The sequence below is a fragment of the Pipistrellus hanaki genome, assembly GCF_964339955.1.
Source record: "Pipistrellus hanaki genome assembly, chromosome: 14".
Taxonomy (NCBI): Eukaryota; Metazoa; Chordata; class Mammalia; order Chiroptera; family Vespertilionidae; genus Pipistrellus; species Pipistrellus hanaki.
Genome location: NC_140516.1, coordinates 21,444,695 through 21,463,571, shown reverse-complemented (window position 1 = coordinate 21,463,571; position 18,877 = coordinate 21,444,695). Strand labels below are relative to the sequence as shown.

Genomic DNA, 18,877 nt, shown 5'->3' with positions numbered 1-18,877 from the left:
TAAGCTAAAAAGTAGTATGGACTGACTAAAAAAACTCAGCATGCTAACTATACTCCATTGAAGCTCTCCCTCAGATGAAGCTGGATTCTACACAAGGAACTTTTACAACCAAGAACACACAGTTTCTGAGGCACATTTCTCAAATTAGTGGCATCTGGCTTCAAAGAAACAAAACTAAACAAAACAAGATCTAGCAGTGAAATATGGAGGATCTAGTCATTCTTTTCTTTGGCAAATTCTAGAAAAAGCCACATGATTAAATATAAGATTTATAACATACAACAAAACATATATGTATTAAAAATAAATTATTCCATATAAAGGAAAGCACTGTCTTTTGGCTCCACGTGTGCTTTACTACCATAGATAATTTATTTATCCAATTAAAGAGTGTATATTATAGTGCTCCAATTCCAAGGCTTGTTTTTACAGAAGCTCAGTATTTTTCCTTTGAAAATCACAATCAATACATATGAAAACCAGACCTCAAAAAAAGACTTTAACTACAAACTTAATATTCAAACTAACCTCCCCAAAACATTCTGCTACTCCAGGGCACATTTTGATAGTATCTAAGATTAAATGTCTAAGAGAAACACTCAGAAGGATAACCAATTTCTCTTTTTGCAAAATATGCAAACACTTAGGTTACAACTGGTCAATCCCCATTCCACAGAGCCATTTACAAATGTATGTTTTAAGATATGTATCCCAAATTTAACAAAGTAGAAATTAGCAATCACATAATGCAGTGTAATGAAAGAGCGGGAATCTGGGAAATCTACATTACTTCTACCACTAACTACTGCATAGCTTGGACAAACCAGTTTGCTTCTCTAGGAATAATATGTAAAATGTACAGGCTGATATAATCCTTAAAGATTCTAAGTTTGCTCCTAAGGCTTCTGAATAATTCAGCAAGTAGCAAAACATACTCTCCTATCACACAGTGGGGGGTTCAAACCTGAAAAATGTTAAAGGGTTGACAAATGTTAAAGGATTATCTCAAAAGTCTTGGAGAAGATATTAATCGTCAATACATACATACCAAAAATACATACCAAAAAACTTCCCAGTTTACCACCACTGCAGAATGGCTTCTTGGACCTGCTTTCTAAATTTGCTCTTAAAACTAGCATATTAAAATAATCTATCAGAACTAACTTCAAATGGAGGATTTTTTAGATACTATTCATTATAAATAACCTTTGTATTTTAAATTTTTCCTTGTATGCCTTCATGTTTTTCTGTGTTTATAGTGGCTAAAAATCCTCTTTTCAACTATTCTAATTATGAAATTATCTTACAACCAATTTATTTGTTTTTATATCTAAATTTACATGAATGCTTTCTTCCACTTACAACTTGTTTTTTATATTCACAAGTTTTAAATTTAATACAGTCAATATGCTAATATCTTTATCTTTTAACCTTAGATAACATGTAGGTTTTCTTTTGTATTTTCTTCTAGTAGTCTTATAATACAATTATTATAATCACTGTAAAATTAGATGATAATATCTACCCCTGAGGGAGGGATGAGAAATCATGCTGGCCCCAAACAATGAAGGTCTACTGCCATGGGAGAAAGGTTAGGCGGAGCCTGTCAGCAAGAGTAAAGATGGTCTGACAAAAGATGAGGCCTCATCCTGTGCCCACCACTAAAAAGAGTCAATTCTCCCCAAGTTGATCTATAAATTCAAAGTAATCTCAATCAAAATATCAGCCAATTTTTTTATGCTGACATTGATGAGTTGGTTCTAAAATCACTAAGGTAAGGCAAAGAAAGTGAAATAGCCAAAACAATTTTATAAAGAAAAAATTGGAAGACTCATATTATCTTACCTCAGGACTATACTCTAAAGTTACATTAATCAACTCAGCATGCCATTAGCAAAGGAGTCAATAGACAGATAGAACAAAATGGATGTCCAGAAATAGACCCATATATAGATACAGATACAGTCAATTGATTTTGACAAAGGTAAAAATGCAATTCAATGGAGAAAAAATAGTCTCTTCAACAAACAGTGCTAGGGCAATTAGATATCCACATACCAAAAAAATTAAAAGATAAATAAATCTTTACCCATATCTCACACTATATACTACTAAAATTAACTCAAAATGGATCACGGACCTAAATTTAAAAATAAAACTAAAAAACTTTTTTTTGTTATTGAGTTCAATAACAATCCTTTCACACCTGTAGCTACTCAAAGATGGGTAGGTATAGTTCAATGTAGAATAATGAGAAGTGATATCTTATCCTAGAAATAAAATTCTCACAACCAACAAAAAGGTATTACAGATATAACCCAATTTACTCAAATTTCAAATTAGTAGAAATCACACTCTGAAAAGCATCACTGTGCATGATTTCTTCCCACAACTGAACCAGAGGTACTTTGAAATCAGAGACTGAGGATTTTTTAAACCCCCACAGCAATTTTCACAATGCCTAGCACACAGTGAACATTAGGTAAAAGTGTTATATGGCTGAAACTGGTTTGGCTCAGTGGATAGAGCGCGGCCTGCGGACTGAAAGCTCCGGGTTCGATTCTGGTCAATGGCATGTGCCTTGGGTTGCGGGCACATCCCCAGTCGGCGGTGTGCAGGAGGCAGCTGATCGGTGTTTCTCTCTCTCTTCTATGTTTCTAGCTCTCTATCCCTCTCCCTTCCTCTCTGTAAAAAATCAATAAAATATATTAAAAAAGTAAAAGTGTTATATGGATGAATTGTTTTTCTCAATTTAATGACAAAATATCTGTTCATTTATTCAGCAAATAATTGTCAAGGCTTTCCGATATGCCAGGTACTGTACTCTGGTGTGGGGATCCAAAAGTGAATGGGAAAGACATGGCCTTTGCTCTCACCAAGTTCACACAGTAGTAGACATACAGACAAGTAAAAAGATCTTTATAATTTGGTGTTAAGAAGTGAGCAATCCAGGAGAAAAATAATAAATGGATGGATGAATGGACAGATGGCAGCACACAGAAGGGGAATCTAATCCAGGCTTGAAGTTGGGGCAGGGATGAGGAAGAAATTATAGGTTTGATGAAGCCTGAAGAATAAATGAAAGTCAGCCAAAGGAAGAAGGTAAAGGGTTCCAGGCAAATGTAAAAACTAGAAAGGCTGAAAGAACATGCCATGTGTGAAGAAGTGAGAGAAATTCAGCACAGCATGACTTAAATTTGGAACACTTAATGGCACAAGGGTATCTGGGGACAGAGGAAAGATGGAGGAGTCCAAAAAAACAAAATGGTGAGAGCTGAGGGGCATATGTTAGCAGGAACCAAGTGGCCATAACCTAGCTAAAAAGGCCCTTTATGAAATTTGTATTATAGACTATTGGCAAATGGAGGCATTTAAGGACTTGAAGGGAATAGAATCAGATTTGCATTTACAATGATTAATCCAGTGCAGCATGGAAAATAATTAAGAGGTTGTTGTAATAAGTTAGCTTATTCTATCTCTTCTTCTAATTGCAATGCTTTTCTAATGGCACCTTACTATATGGGCATTTTAAAACATTCATGTCTCTCCCACCTGAAAAACAAGTCCATCCACTTCCTTAACTGCACATCACCCTGCAGTTACTGTTCTTTCAACTTATTCTATTTAATAAAGAGGGAATATGCTAATTGACGGTCACACCCTCACTAGACAGCGGCACCCACAGTCACAAGATGGCAGTGCCCAGTCCCCTCAGCCCCACCTCATCCAGCCGGAGTCCCCTAGTCCCCTCAGGGGAAGGCAGTTGCGGGCAATCAGGCTGGCAGGGCAGGGCAGTTGGAGGCAATCAGGCTGACAGGGGAACGGTTAGGAGGCTATCAGGCAGGGAGGCAGGTGAGTGGTTAGGAGCCAGCAGATTTGTGAGAAGGATGTCCCAGATTGGAGAGGGTGCAGGCTGGGCTGAGGGATACCCCCCCTCCAACATGAATTTTGTGCACTGGGCCTTTAGTATTATTATAGTCACATTTCTTAAAAGTCCTTTATCCAAAAAACTTTGCCTGGTTCACTCCTCACTTTTCCTAGGCCTCTACTCAAATATTACTACAAAGTGGCACTTTCTCTGCACCCCCTTTTCCAGCTCTGACATTCCCTAACCCCCACCACCATCTGACACTCATGGGCAAGGCATTATGCTAAATTCATGACAGCCATTACATCAGCAAAGATGACACTTAAAGACTAACTTGCCAAAGTTCACAAAATTAGTTAAATGCAGGTAAGCTCATGGTTGGTATCACAAAGCTAAGGTAGAACAAGTCTAACAATTCTGTCTTCTTTTCTCTTTGAAGAGAAGACAAAGTCACCTGCTAAGAATAAGAGGAAGACAATGAGATGGGAAGTTTGGGGACAATAAAGAAGTAACTCTATGAAAGTATTAAAGGACTGCCAGGCACAATTAAGAATCTGGCTGAATCAGAAAACACAAATTTATGGTTACATGATCTGTGTAATTTTTCATCAAGAATACACGTGAAAATAGATAAGGCATACAATTAAACTAATGGTTCTTAATCAAGGAGAGTGGAGTTTGGGGGTCGGGGGAGGCCTAGAAGACAATTATGGCTGTCTCAACCTGCATCTAGTTGCTATTGGACAGAGGCCAGGGAAGCTACTAAACATCCTATAGTGGACAAGACAGACTCCCACAACTAAAAATTATCTGGTCCAAAGTGTTTACAGTGCTGAGGTTGAGAAACCCCAGGTGAGAAGCATCTAAGTTAGGTAATTTCCTAGATATATCAATGGAAAGATAGTGAGACAAGGTAATTGAAGGCAGGGATTAGAGTTAAGGTGATGGACCATGAAGGCAGGTAAGAAAAAAATTTAATACATAAGGAACCTTAGAAGGATGGGCAAAGTGGCTTATGTATTTGAAATGCCTCAAATACTCACCTACAGTGGCCACCTCCGTTATTTTTCCTTCCTCACCGTTCTATTTCCTTTTTAGCATTCAGCACAACCTATAACTATTTGCTAGTTTATATCTGTCGTATTAACAAGAATGGAAGCTTTATGAGGCAGCTTTAACTTCCAATACAGTAGTCCAATAAACATTTTTTGTTAAATACATGAATAAAGAAGGTATTAATAAAAATGAGTGGATAAAAAAAACTATGTTACATAATGGAATACTATAATACAAGACAATAAAAAAGAAAGAACTCTTACCATTTACAATAACATGGATGGACCTGGAGAGTATTATGCTGAGTGAAATAAGCCAGTCAGAGAAAGATAAGTATCACATGATCTCACTCATGTGGAATCTAATGAACCAAATAAACTAATGATCAAAAATAGACTCAAGAGTCATAGAAGCATAAACAGACTGTTGAATCTCAGAAGGAAGGCAGGGAAGGGTTGGTGGGAAGAGATCAACTTGTGTGCATATATGTATAACCCGTGGACACAGTCTATGGGGCAGGAGGAGGATGGGAGTGGGCTGGAAGAGGTTTATGGGAGGAAAAGGAGGACCTATGTAATACTTTCAACAATAAAGATTTTTTTAAAATAATAGTGATGGAAATAACAACAGCTAACATTTATCACCTGCAAGGCACTCATATTGAGTGATTTACAGATAAAGTACTAGTTTATCAACCCTAGAAATACCTACAGGGTAGCCCAAAAGTTGGCAAAGAAGAATTTACTCATTAGTTGGAGAAATCTAGAGCCATTCTTTTTCTTAATTACTCCACATCCATAATTTTTCTTACCTTTCTCATTTTGCTTCACGATTACAGCTCCTCTTTTTCATCACCACCTTAACCTTCCCCCACCATTATTTTTCATTACTGACCTTTTCTCCACTCCACTCAATCTGATTCAAAATAATTTCAGGATGTACTTTGATATTTATTCATAATATTCTAACCTAAGATAATTAGTATTCACTAAAATATTATACAAAGACCTATGATTTTACTTTTTAAAAATATATATATTTTATTGATTTTTTACAGAGAGGAAGGGAGAGGGATAGAAAGCTAGAAACATCGATGAGAGAGAAACATCGACCAGCTGCCTCCTGCACACCCCCTACTGGGGATGTGCCCGCAACCAAGGTACATGCCCTTGACCGGAATCGAACCTGGGACCCTTCAGTCTGCAGGCCGACGCTCTATCCACTGAGCCAAATCAGTTTCAGCTGATTTTACTTTTTATATGAAGATCTGCATCTACACTTCCTATCTTCCTTTTTCTGGCATAGTGGTTCATATGGCAGTGAAATTGGTTGTGGACCGTTTAAAATTTTTAAAAATGAGAAAAGAAGAACTTCCTTTTCTTTCCTTTCTCTTGGTTTCCTAAAAAGGTGGATAGGAATATAAAAACTGCCCAAGCCTATCTGTACCGTAAAGAGCCCCTTCTTTACTGTGTCTGAAAATTTGCTTTGGAGTACAAATTTTAAATTTATGCCCCACTTCACACTGTCACCACAGAATCTTTCATATTATAGTTGTTCCCACATCAGCTTAGAGCTACAATCCTCCTCAGGGGAAAAAGCAGATCTGGGCTCCAGACTCTTTCCAGACAAATAAGGAAACTTTCAGAGAGCTTTCTAAGCAGTTGAATCAGATAGCTGCCACAACACTTCTATGGGAGTCCCAAGAGGAAGTTTTCTTGCCAACTTCAGAAACAGCTATTTGTTACCACAAAAGAGAATTCATTCTAAAAAAAAAAAAAAAACTAAATTAAAAAGAAAATGCAACTTAGAAGAAATTCCTTGCCCTTATAGAGAGTTTATTTTTAAATAATGCATAGAGTAATTACACCTTTTATTTGAAAGACAAATAAAAAGTTTCCTTCTAATATGAACAGAAACCTGACAAAATTAATAAAGAAAAGGAAAGCTTTTCTTCTATAATATAGAATTAAAAGATCATTTTAAAGAAGTTAAATAGTAAAATACAAATAATCATTAAAAATACAAGAAAGAAATTTATACTTTTTAAGCTCAAAATGGCAAGTTCAAAGGAGGTGGGGAGGGATCAAAGCAATTGAAAATAGTTCAGACAACCCACCACAGTTTTGCCCAATAATACCAATACTAACTAAAATCACCACATTGTTTTAGCTGTGAGTTTCTGACTAAAATATGAAGCTAGGTAACAGTTACATTTTAAGGGATGCGTCAGATAAAAGTGTTAGCTTTCTGTTTAAGTATGTGTGTGGAGGGGAGAGGGAAGATGATTTTAAAATTGTCTGGATTTCTTTCAATTTCGTTCTCTTCTTTATTATTTCCCTACCTTTTTTTCAATACCACCCATAATTCAAGAAAATTCTCTGGGCATGGGGAGCTAGTAAAATTATGTATTTATAGAAGAAAATTTTAAACAAAATCTAGATTGACACGTCTGTAAGAATCACAGGCTATTTTTAAGTAGAAACAAAGTTCTACTTTCCGAAAGTACAGGTTTTTAAAATAATAAACGCAACAGCACCTAAAGAAGAGAACATAAATGCTCTGCTCTCACACATAAATTAATTTATGGGCTAGCTATTTTCATAGACCACATACGTGACCACTACAAAAGGAAGTAATAAAGACTTATAAAGGTAAAAAAGGCTGTCAAGATTAGAAAGCTTCCAAACTACATTAGGGAAAAAATATACACAGTAATTGGAGAAATATGGATACTGGATAGTTGATATTATTAAAAGGTTATGATTTTGTTTTGATTTTTTGGGAAGGAATGGATAGTGGTACCAAGGAAGGACGGGAGGGAGGGACAGAGGGAGGCTAGTCCTATCTTCTAGAGAGAGATATTAACATATTCACAGATTAAGTTATACAATTTGCTTCAAAATAATCTTAGGCAGGGGAGTGTCAGAGAGGAAGGGAGAGGGACAGAGAGTTTGAAACATTGATGAGAGAGAAACCGATCAGCTGCCTCCTGCAAACCCCCCACTGGGGATGTGCTCCCAACCAAGGTACATGCCCCTGACCGCAATCAAACCTGGGACCTTTCAGTCCACAGGCCGACGCTCTACCCACTGAGCCAAACCGGTTTTGGCATAAGGTGACTTCTAAAACATCACCAGCACCTCATTATGGCACCTCAGTAATCCACTCACTTCTAAAGTTGAAGTCTGTTTCCTCTCACCCTATGCTCAGTGAATGGAAAACAGCTGTGTTTGTTATTGTTGCTGTTGTTGTTTAGGACAGAGGCTTTAAAAACTTGTCAGCTCTTCAATTCTCTCTCTACCTACAATTGCCAATATAATAAATTCTTTACTCAACTCTATCTTTCTTGGGGTTAAAGAAGAGGGAATCAATACTTGGTGATAAAAAGATCAAACTTAGAATCCAAACTGTGAAATACAATTTCAGGAATATGAGCAGCATAGCTCTAAATAGCAGTAACATAAAAAGAGAATAATGGTTAATAATCATTGAGGTCATACTATGTATCAAGCTATATGCCAATGTTTATTTCCCGTGATCCTCAAAATAACTTCCTGAAGTAGGTACTATTATAATAGTATACTCACTTTGCAGGTGGGAAAACTAAGTCTAGAGCTAAGCAACCTATGCAAAATAACATAGCTCTTAAGAGACAAAGATTTGATGTCAAGGGGCCTGAATATTTCTTTGTGACATGAAAAAATTTATTAACGTGTGAATGTCCACAGTCTTCCTCCCTCCACTTATTTTTCCTTTCCTAATAGGGAATGACTTCCTGATACTAAGTTGATCAATAAGACAAAGGAATCAGTAAGGAATGTTAGGGGAAGGGCAACCTTGTTAATGAGGATTTGAGGAAAAAGCTTTAAGAGTCTGAGCTATGAGAAGCTCCCGGGCAGTAAGAGAAATGAGAAAAGGTCTTATAATAATTATTAATCTGGTTATGAATTCCTTTTAATGCTCCTTAAGAACAAATGGAATTCCTTTTTAATAACTTTTGGTGCTGAACTATGCTTCTCGAAGAAGATCCAGTTCTGAATTTGGACTATGTATTAGCTCTAGTTAGGAATAGTATGACCTGCCACTTGTACTACTTTTGTAAATTGCCTTTGTGCGTTTTTCTGAGATTTATTTTTTCATTAATAAACTTAATTAAAAAAATTTTTGTAAAAGTTTATTGGAACTAAACAAAGGATGCACCTCAATAACTCCATTTTTTTCCTTTCAGTATGCCTTGTAATTTTTTGTGCCCTGGAGCCCTCCAGCAGTCCCTCTCTGGCTGGTCAACCTCCCACATCCCTCCCCACCCTGATCATCACTGGTAGGGTCCCTCAGCCTGGCCTATGCCCTCTAGCAATCTAGGACTCCTCAGGGGATATTGGAGAGCAGGTTTCAGCCTGATCCCACAGGCTAGGCCGAGGAACTCCACTGGTGCACAAATTCATGCACTGGGCCTCTAGTTTCTCTTATAATTTGATTTCGATATCAGATGCCATATGTGACCTCTGTGGTAACCAAAATACCATAATGCTGACTGGCCAAGACAGAAGAAATGCAGCAGGTGGAAAAAGAACAGATTTTGTCTTATAAGTCGTTCTCTTTAAGATCCCCTCCCTCACACTAGTTTCTAAATAACTATTAAAGGTAGACTCATTTAGTAATTTTCGCCTTTTTCCAATAAAAATACTTTCAAGCACTTGAAAATACTCCTCCACTAAAAATGGGAAGGTGGCCCAGTATCTAGTCTCATTAGCATACTCATTAATAATTACATAGATTAGATACTATCTCTGTGCCCTGTAATTCTGCTCTCACTACCTACTCATCTAGGTAATTTCACACTCTTTTCTTTTCCTAATAAATGAACTCCTTTAACATGTAGAAGATGCATATTCCACATACTCCCCCAGGAACATTGTTAAATGAAGATGTAAAAAAAGGAAGCAATTCTCTTAATATGATCTAATTACTTTAGGTTTTAAAACCCTTGGCAATTGATTTACATAACATTATCATCCCCATTTAACAGGAGACAGATTGTTACTGGTAGAAATACCTCTCCTTTTGCCCTAAATATGCTTGCTACTTCCCACCATGATTCAACTCAATACCCAATGAAAATCATCTTGGCAGAACACAATGAAGGAAGCACTTCATAGCACAAATGAATTCTAGTGGTATATGAGAAGCTTAATATTTAAAACAAATAATTTTTATCTTGAATACAGGAAATGATCTCAAGAACACCAATGAGACCACACTTTAAAAGCTTCTGGGCAGCTGGTAATGTATTTCCTTTTGTTCCATTGTCTCTTGAGCCTAGCTTTGCACCATGAAGCACTTATTTAATGGCCACCTATGAGTAGATCTCAACTATCCAAGGCACAGCCCAAGTATACAAAGATTAGAAACACTATTAAAATCTAAGTACTTTTCATGAAAGGTTCCTCCTCAGGTGAAGTTACTCTTGGTTTAGACCAACAATACTCAACCAACATCAGACTTGATTCCTCCCTTCCAAAAAATATTTTCCAACTTCTGCTTTGTCACCCTGACATGAAATTAATAACAATATTCCTATAGACAACTTCAAAAAAATTCATATACCCCAAATAAAATACAAATAGAAAAGGGAAATGGAAATAATTTATAAGATAATATGTATTTCAATATTAATCCTGAAACAAAACTGAACTAGAAGACAAATGTAATTAATAGCTACACATGACAGCTACAAATGCAAAGTTGTTTGTGATGCAATTTTTCAAAGCTGTCAACTTTTGGTCAAGTTGTGAAGGAAATAAATCTTCCTTTCACACATGGGTTGCATGTGGAAATAATGGAAAATTCAGTCTCACTTAAAACCATGAGTTTATATGTAAAATGGAGGTTCTAAGTTCACATAATTACAAATAGTACACAGATGTCAGGCAGGATATTCCTAAACCATGCAGGACATTGTGACATTCTTTGTTCAGGATAGCTCACAGACTGCAAAAAACTATAGCATCCCTGAAACCTGCCCATTAAATGCTATTGATTACGCCCTGTCATTCCAACAATAATAGCCAAAATGTCTCCCAATGTCCCCCTAGAGGGCACTCCCCAACTGGACCCACTGCCTTGACACAATTTTATATATATATGTGTGTGTGTGTGTGTGTGTGTGTGTGTGTGTGTGTGTGTGTGTGTGTATGTATACCTAATATGCAAAGTGTCCCCTTGGGAGTTCAATCATTCGCTATGACATGTGCCAACCACCAGGAGGCGGTGTGGAACAAAGGAAGACCCCAGCTAGCAACCGGCAGCCACTAGGGACCCTACCTGTGCACGAAATTTTGTGCCCTGGACCTCTAGTCAGAGTATAATGTAAAGAATGCCCAGGAAGCATGGACTACAGTTTCAGTTATGTTTCCTATGAGATATGAGGTCACTGGCAGAGAGCTATCTAATCTCAGTTCCCAATGTATCAAAAGGGAATAAACATTACCTAAGCTTTTGGGGGTGTAGAGGTTGACTCAACAACGTAACAACTTGGGTGTAGGTGGATTCCAACACATGGCATATTGAGTTGTGAGTAAGAGGGCTGGATATTCCAGACTGAGTGTGGCAAAAGGCAACATGAATGTGGAGGAGACTGAAGATATAATAAGCATTCAAAATGAAATTTAACACACAGTAACCCAGGGACATTTCAGAAAGCAGTCAGCAATCCTAAATATCTCAGCAACCCCTGAAGGCATTACTATATTACAATGCAGTGAAATAATTTATATTCAGAATGATGACCCCCAAATTAAGAAGACAAGAAAGACTTAGATCTTTAAGAGACTTACATTGTGCATGGCTGAAATTTTGTCAAGTTGTGATACTTCAGAGAGTAACTAAGATCATTCAAACTTTTATTGGGCAATTACCCTATTCTAGACACTGGGAAAACACAAAGATATTTAATATACTATATCTTGTCCTCAAATATTTTACCATCCAGTAGCTTAGACATTAGTAAAACATAGCCATAATATAAAGCAGATTGGCACAGGCATTAAATAGAAACTCAAGTAATAAATTATGGGAGCCTAGAAAAAATATAATTCTTACTGAGAAAAATCAAGGCCATCACCACGACATAGAACATGGGGGGGGGGGGGGGGCCTGGATTCTGAAAGAGAATGGGGAGAAAATCATTTTTTTTAAAAAGTCACTGAGGATGAAAACACAACTTGGCTCTGAGAAGTGAGCTAGGGAAGGGTATATAGGGATTGAGAAGACAATAAAATTAAAGCTCTAAAAAAAATCTCAGGGCCTGTTCATGGAGGGATTTGAATGTCATTCAAATGATTTTGAGTTTTTATTGCACAAGATTTTTCAGAAAACTGGTGCTTATGTGACACACCTGATCCCCAAATAATGCTAATGGCCAAAAATAGGATTCTGAACAAACACAAATTTTCATTAGCAAGACCTCTCAAATTAAAACACGTTCTTAATATGAGAAAAACAAAAAGAACCCAACTTAAGAGTATAAAACAGCTTCTGAGCTCATTTCTTAAATAATCAAAATATTACTAAATCTATTGAACCCCTGGGAATTTAAAGGAACTCGGGATAATCTTAATCTTATGTGTCTTTGATTTTCATCCAGGCAACTCTGAGAACTTCTTAAACATGTTATTTAGCATTGCCTCATGTCACCCCTAAAAAGCCAGAGGTAGGCCACAGTATTATTAGCCTCTTTTTACCATGGGGAAACTGAGGAACAAAAAGACTAAATTACAGTATGGCCACAAAATAAGCTATTATATTTTCTTGGACTTTAATTAAAGACTCGGGGCCCACGTATCACCCATTATTCTTTGTTCCACCTAAATATTAGAATTACCTTTCCTTATCTTGACTGAGAACAACAACAACAAAAAAAGGCACGACTAAACTTTCAGATTATTTTCTCAACTTGGCACTGCCACCAAAAAAAGCTTTAAAATCCTACCTCCTGGATTATGCTATCTGTACGAACTGCAAAGTGTTCTAACAGCATAGGAATCCAACACCGCCCCCCCCCGCCCAAAAAAAAAAAATAAAAATAACTGAAAATAGCTGAACAGGTCAGTAGTCCTAGGCCCAGCTTTGACTTTGAATTATCTGGCAAGCATCACACGAGCTTCTGTCAAACTGGCTTTGCAGATTTGGGGATGGAAAGGTGGCCCCTAAGCCAGGCCCCGGAGAGAGAGCGTTATCAACAAACACTACGCCCACTGCTGCAAAACGTGAAATCCAATGCTTCCCTCCTCCGCCCCTCCCTGCACTGCAGCCGCCGCGAGAGAATCCCGCAACACCCGAGGCCCGGGCAGGCCTCCGCCCTCCTTTTAAAAAGTTGCCCGGGGCGCCGGGACCGGAGACCGGGGAGGAGGACACCGGATGTGGCTCCGCGCGCCGCCACAACTCGCCTCATCAGAGCCCACGGCCCGGTCCGGGCGGGCCCACGGGGCCCGGAGTCCCTGCTGCTCACTCCCTCCTTTCTTTTTTCACACACGCACGGACCACCCCGGCCTCCCCGGCCCCCTTTCCCAGCCTCCGGCCACGAAGCGCCTTTCACGCCGGGGGCACGATCCAGGCGGGGACTGGAGGAGGAAGGAAGAGGGGGGTTCCAGCGCAGGGTCCCGGCCGCGAGACCGATCGCCTCGGGCCAGGGTCCCAGGGTCCCGGGGTCCCAGGGTCTCAGGGTCCCGGGGCCCCCCTCGCCCGCCCGCCCACCTACCTACCCAAACCTCGGGCTCCGCCGCCCGGACCCGCCGCCGCCGCCGCCGCCGCGCCGCCTATCAGCGGAGGCCGGGGCGGGGCCGCGGCTCCGGGCGGACCGGCCGCGGGCGGGCGGGGGCGGGCGAGGAGGGATCCGCCGCCTCGCGACTCGGGCCGCGGCGCGCGCGCGCGCACACACACACACTCACACACATACACACACACATATATACATACACACACGCACACATACACACACCGGCCCAGCTCCCCAAGGCACCGGCGCGGCCCCGGGAAGCGCGCGGCCTGCCGTTGGCCGCCTGGTCCGGCCCGGCCCGCTCGGCGCCCGCCCGCCCGCCCGCCCGCCCGCCCGCCCCGGCGGCGGGGGTCCTCGCCTCCGGGAAGATGGTGTCCTGGATGATCTCCCGAGCCGTGGTGTAAGTGCTGCCCACGGCGCCCCGCGGCACCCGCAGGAGGCCCCGGGGGAGGCGGGGAGGGAGAAGCAGGGGCAGAGCCAGCAGGGCAAGGGCAGGCAGGCAGGCCGGCCCGGGCCTAGGCGGGTGCGGGGCCGGCCCGGCCTCGGCCTCGGCCTCGGCCTCGGCCTGCCCGGGGCTGGGGGGCCTCGGCCTCCTCCTCCTCCTCACCCGATAGTCCGCGTCGCTGCGAGGCTCCCTGCGGCGGCGGAGGGTCCGGCGGCGGCGGCGGGGTCGCGGGCGGCGGGGGCCCTGCTCCCGCGGAGCCGGAGGAGCAGGCGCGCTGGGCTGGCGGCGCGCTCCGCGCTCCCTGTCCGCCTGGCCGCGCTGCGCGGCACCGCCCTGCGGCCGGGAGGGAGCGGCGCGCCCGCCGGCGGCCCTGCGCAGGCTCCGCGCACGCCGAGCGGCCGGCCCCGCGGTCCTCGGGGGGGATGCGCCGGCGGCGGCCCCGAGTCTTTGTATCCCGAGGCCGGTGCGCGGCTAGCACCTCTCTCTCTCTCTCTCTCCCCCCCCCCCCCTCCGCGGCGGATGGCCACCCGGTCACGTGGGGTAGGAGGAGAGATTTGCCTGAAAACCCGAGACCGCTCCCAGCTCCCAGCTCCCAGCCCTGGGAAGGGTCCCAGTGGCCCCATGATTTATTACAGTTTCCCCCCAGAAAGGAGCCCACGGTTGAAGGATGACACACCCGCCTGCTCTCCCCCGAGTGGAGAATTTGGTGGTTTGGGCGGAAAAGATCTTTGCTTAAAGTGATTTAAAGAGGCTGCAGGTGCCTGTGGCCCTTTGTTCAGATGATCGGTTTATTTTGATGGCGTGCTTACCAAGTGCTACAGGTCCCACTTAAAAAAATTTGCTCGGGTTGTGGTTTATGCTGTGAAGCTATTTGTTGGACTACTGTGTGAAACTGATTTTGCCTCCCATCCTTGCCATTTTACCTCTCTCCTCCTCCTCCTCCTCAAAAAAAGTTACAAAGTAAACAACAACAATGTTGCAGTTTCAGCCGGGTACCCGCGGATGTATTATTCATGATCTCTGTAGGAGTCATTATCTCCTGATCTTTATGAGATGTTTTCGTGAGGCGCTGGCTTCTCTGATTAGCTTTAGAATGTGGGAGAAAGCATCACCAGATATTTAACTTTGTTTCCAACTAGGGAGAAAGCTACATTTTCTTTTTGGGTGTGGATTTAATAGTCAACCCGATTTGCAACAGCATTGAAACGTTGTCAGTTGATTGTCTTAAAGCACTTTGTCCTTCCTCGGGACAGTTTCTAGTTTTAAAACTTCACAGCTTCCTGTGTTCATCTGTACAAAACTAAAACTCGAGAAATAAAAGCATTATCACAGATTATCAAGTTGTTTTTTTAGCCTTTTTTGGTCTGTCTTTATCAAGTGTTGTGTCTGCACCCAGAAAATCATGTGCCCCATTAAGAAACTGTACCTTTAAAAAAAAACACCTCTCTGGGTTCTCTTTATTAGTTCTTTAACTGATTCAAAAGAGGGGGGGAGGGGGAGTAAGTGAAGCACAATTGATTTCATTTGAATTACTCAAATAATATTTTTGTTTTTTTTTATCGATGGCTACAAATTTGAATGCCTTTTCTAGATGTTACCTATATATAACACAAAGGTAGTAACACAGAGTTGATCTTAATGGAACTGGCAGTTCAGGTACACTATATCTGCAATATAGATCAGAATGTCAAGTCCTATGTCCTATGAGTTACACCCTGTGTTATGTCGGACAGAGAAGGAAGGAGTTATATCTTGTTGGAGAATCAGAAAAAGCAAGGGAGATTACATTTGAGATGGGCCTTAAAGGACTGACTGAGTTTAGACAGCCAAAGATTAAACAGAAAAGGATTCCAGATAAAGGCATCGCTGGTGAGCCAAAGCACAGAGGAGGGGAAAGCCCGGATTAGTTACACAGGACTTGAGGGACTGGGGAGAGAAAAGGCTGGAAATTTAAGCTGGGGCCTGTTTTCAAGGAATTTGAGGAAGAACTGATAGATTGTAATGGGAAGCAATGGCTTTGCTTTGGAAATGTCTCTCCCTTGTTGTAGGAGTTGGTTGTACAGGAGAGAGACACCGAAGACTTAGAGAGCTCCCTAACCAGAGAGAGGGTTAGGCTTGTGATGCCAGAAGCTACAGAATTTAAAGTGTGTGGTAAAAGAAAGGAAGAAAAATGTGAGAGAGGAAAGGTCATGGAAATGTATTTCTTGAGCCATTGAACCATTAGCATATTAGAACGCACCCTTGTCAGGTAAGGAAAGCATCATTATTATGTTTTGCCCCTTTGCTCCTCAGTTTCCCTATATCTATGCGCTGGATATTTTCTTTTCTCTTGATTATATTATGAGGACACAAAAGATCAATCACAGGATCTACCCAAACTTGGAAACCTTTTACACCAGGAAATAGAATTTTCTTACATTCTTTCTAACCCAGTGGAACAGCCAGCTGGTCCTGAGCCTAAAGAAAAATCAGACAGTTATCGCACTGTGAACCTCCGGTGGCATATACAAGGAACCTCCTCTGTAACCGGAGCTCCCTGTGGGCATGAGCACTTAATCCCCAGGCCTTGGGGCAGGCCATTGCAGGGAGGAGCACTGGCTTTGGAATCAGACCTGGATGCCAGCTAATAGTTCTGTGGTCCTGGGGAACATACTCAACCCATCTGAGCTTCAGTGTCCTCGTCTTAAAAAGGTTATCATAGCCGAAACCGGTTTGGCTCAGTGGATAGAGCGTCGGCCTGCGGACTGAGAAGTCCCAGGTTTGATTCCAGTCAAGGGCATGTATCTTGGTTGCGGGCACATCCCCAGTAGGGGTGTGCAGGAGGCAGCTGATGGATGTCTCTCTCTCATCGATGTTTCTTTTTTCTTTTTTTAAATATATTTTTATTGATTTTTTACAGAGTGGAAGGGAGAGAGATAGAGAGCTAGAAACGTCGATGAGAGAGAAACACCTACCAGCTGCCTCTTGCACACCCCCTACCGGGGATGTGCCCCCAACCAACATACATGCCTCTGACTGGAATCGAACCTGGGACCTTTCAGTCCGTAGACCGACGCTCTACTACCACTGACCCAAACTGGTTTCAGCTCATCGATGTTTCTAACTCTGTCCCTCTCCCTTCCTCTCTGTAAAAAAAAAATCAATAAAATATATTTTTAAAAAGGTTACAATATTTACCTGTTGTAAAGATTGTATCAGTTCAACTAAAGCACACCAAATGTGGTACCTCATATTTATTGTGCATTTAAAACATAATACATAAATGGGGTGTGTGTGTGTGTGTGTGTGTGTGTGTGTGGAAGAGGAAAGTAAGATAGAAAGAAAAATCATTGGGCTATCATTTTGAAACGTGGAATTTATAACTAGCTTGTGTTATATTAACCAGATGAATGACATTGAGTCAGCCTCTTACTGATTATGCACCTCAGTTTCTGTCTCTCTCAAGATAAAGGATCTGATCTGGTATTCTCCAAACTCTTTTGTATAGCTCTAGCATTCTGCGAAGGTATGAGAGGATTTTTCATTAAAATCAACTTACTTTAACTTTACAGACAAAATTCAAAGGTTAGTTGGCAATTATTAAGGTTATAATAAGCTGAGATTACTAAATAATATTACATTCATATCTAATGCCCATGCCTTACCTTTTGAAGCATGATTGTTATAGTTTGAGGGAAATCCCACTTTTCCAACTTTCCTTAATTTGTGTTTAAGATCAGGACTAAAGACAGATTGCCCGAACTAAAATATCAGCTCTACCATTCTTGACTATAACGTACTCCATAGGATTAAATGCATTTGCACACATAATGTCCATAATCCAGCATTGTGCACATGGTAGATATTCAATAAGTATTAGTACTTGTTATCAGGGCAAGAACAACTGTGTTCCCTGACATTCCCAGCATACTGAACGTTTAAACTTTTCAGTTTACATTTTTTTTAAATGTTTTCATTCATTTTTAGAGAGAGAGAAATAAAGAGGTATAGACAGATAGAAACACCAATGACAGAGAAACATCACAGGATCAAGCATGTGCTCTGATCGGGAATCCAATCAGTGACCCCTTGATTCCTGAGTCAACGCTCAACTGCTGAATCACACTGGCTGGACTTTCAATTTACCTTTGTCTTCCAATTTTTTTTGCCTAATTAGAGTAGGGCAAAAAAGTTTTTATTCAATATTTTTTTTTATACTGTAAACATTTTCTGTGTTGTTCTGAAATCTTATTTTTTTAATTTTTATTTTTGGATAATTACTAATATTTCATTGTAAGTAATGCCTCAATGTAGTTATAATTCTAAAACGGACATCATTTATATATACTTTTTATATATTTCCTTAGGATAAATATCCAAGAGGAGTATATCTGAGTCAAAGGCTATGAATACTTTTGTGACAATTGACAAATATCAATTGACAGATTGCTTTCCAAAAGGATATTAATATTTTACATTGCCACCAATAATGCATGAGTAATATCTTTATCACAGTGTAACCAGAAAAAAGGGGAGTTTGACTTTTTTTTATACTTTCTTACTACGTATAATGGATCTCATTGTTTTCTTTTGCATTTGAGTTATTAACAAGGTTAATATTGGTCCTAATATTTATTAATTATATCTCCCATGGTACAAATAGTCTGTATGTACTTTATCCATTTCTCTCTTAATTACATAGTAATTTACTTGTTGGCACACCTTACATAATAAATTAACCTTAAGTCATATT

At 40.7% G+C, this 18,877-nt stretch overlaps 2 protein-coding genes across 4 annotated transcripts in view; one reads left to right on the top strand and one right to left on the bottom strand.

Annotated features, from left to right (window-relative positions):
- JMJD1C (jumonji domain containing 1C) overlaps positions 1 to 14,627 on the bottom strand; it is a 207,745-nt gene extending 193,118 nt beyond the window's left edge. The window contains exon 1 of one of the 3 annotated variants that reach the window (XM_084903943.1): positions 14,308 to 14,627. The gene's annotated coding sequence lies outside the window, so the exon portion shown is untranslated. Of the gene's footprint in view, positions 1 to 13,686; positions 13,775 to 14,307 lie in introns of those variants that run through there. The other 2 variants (XM_084903944.1, XM_084903945.1) reach the window with 2 other exon arrangements.
- Positions 13,809 to 18,877, top strand: part of REEP3 (receptor accessory protein 3) — a 73,657-nt gene continuing 68,588 nt past the window's right edge. Inside the window, exon 1 of the mRNA XM_084903971.1 lies at positions 13,809 to 14,100. Within this exon, the coding sequence (XP_084760097.1) occupies positions 14,069 to 14,100 (32 nt within the window). The 5' untranslated portion in view covers positions 13,809 to 14,068. The remainder of the gene's footprint in view (positions 14,101 to 18,877) is intronic.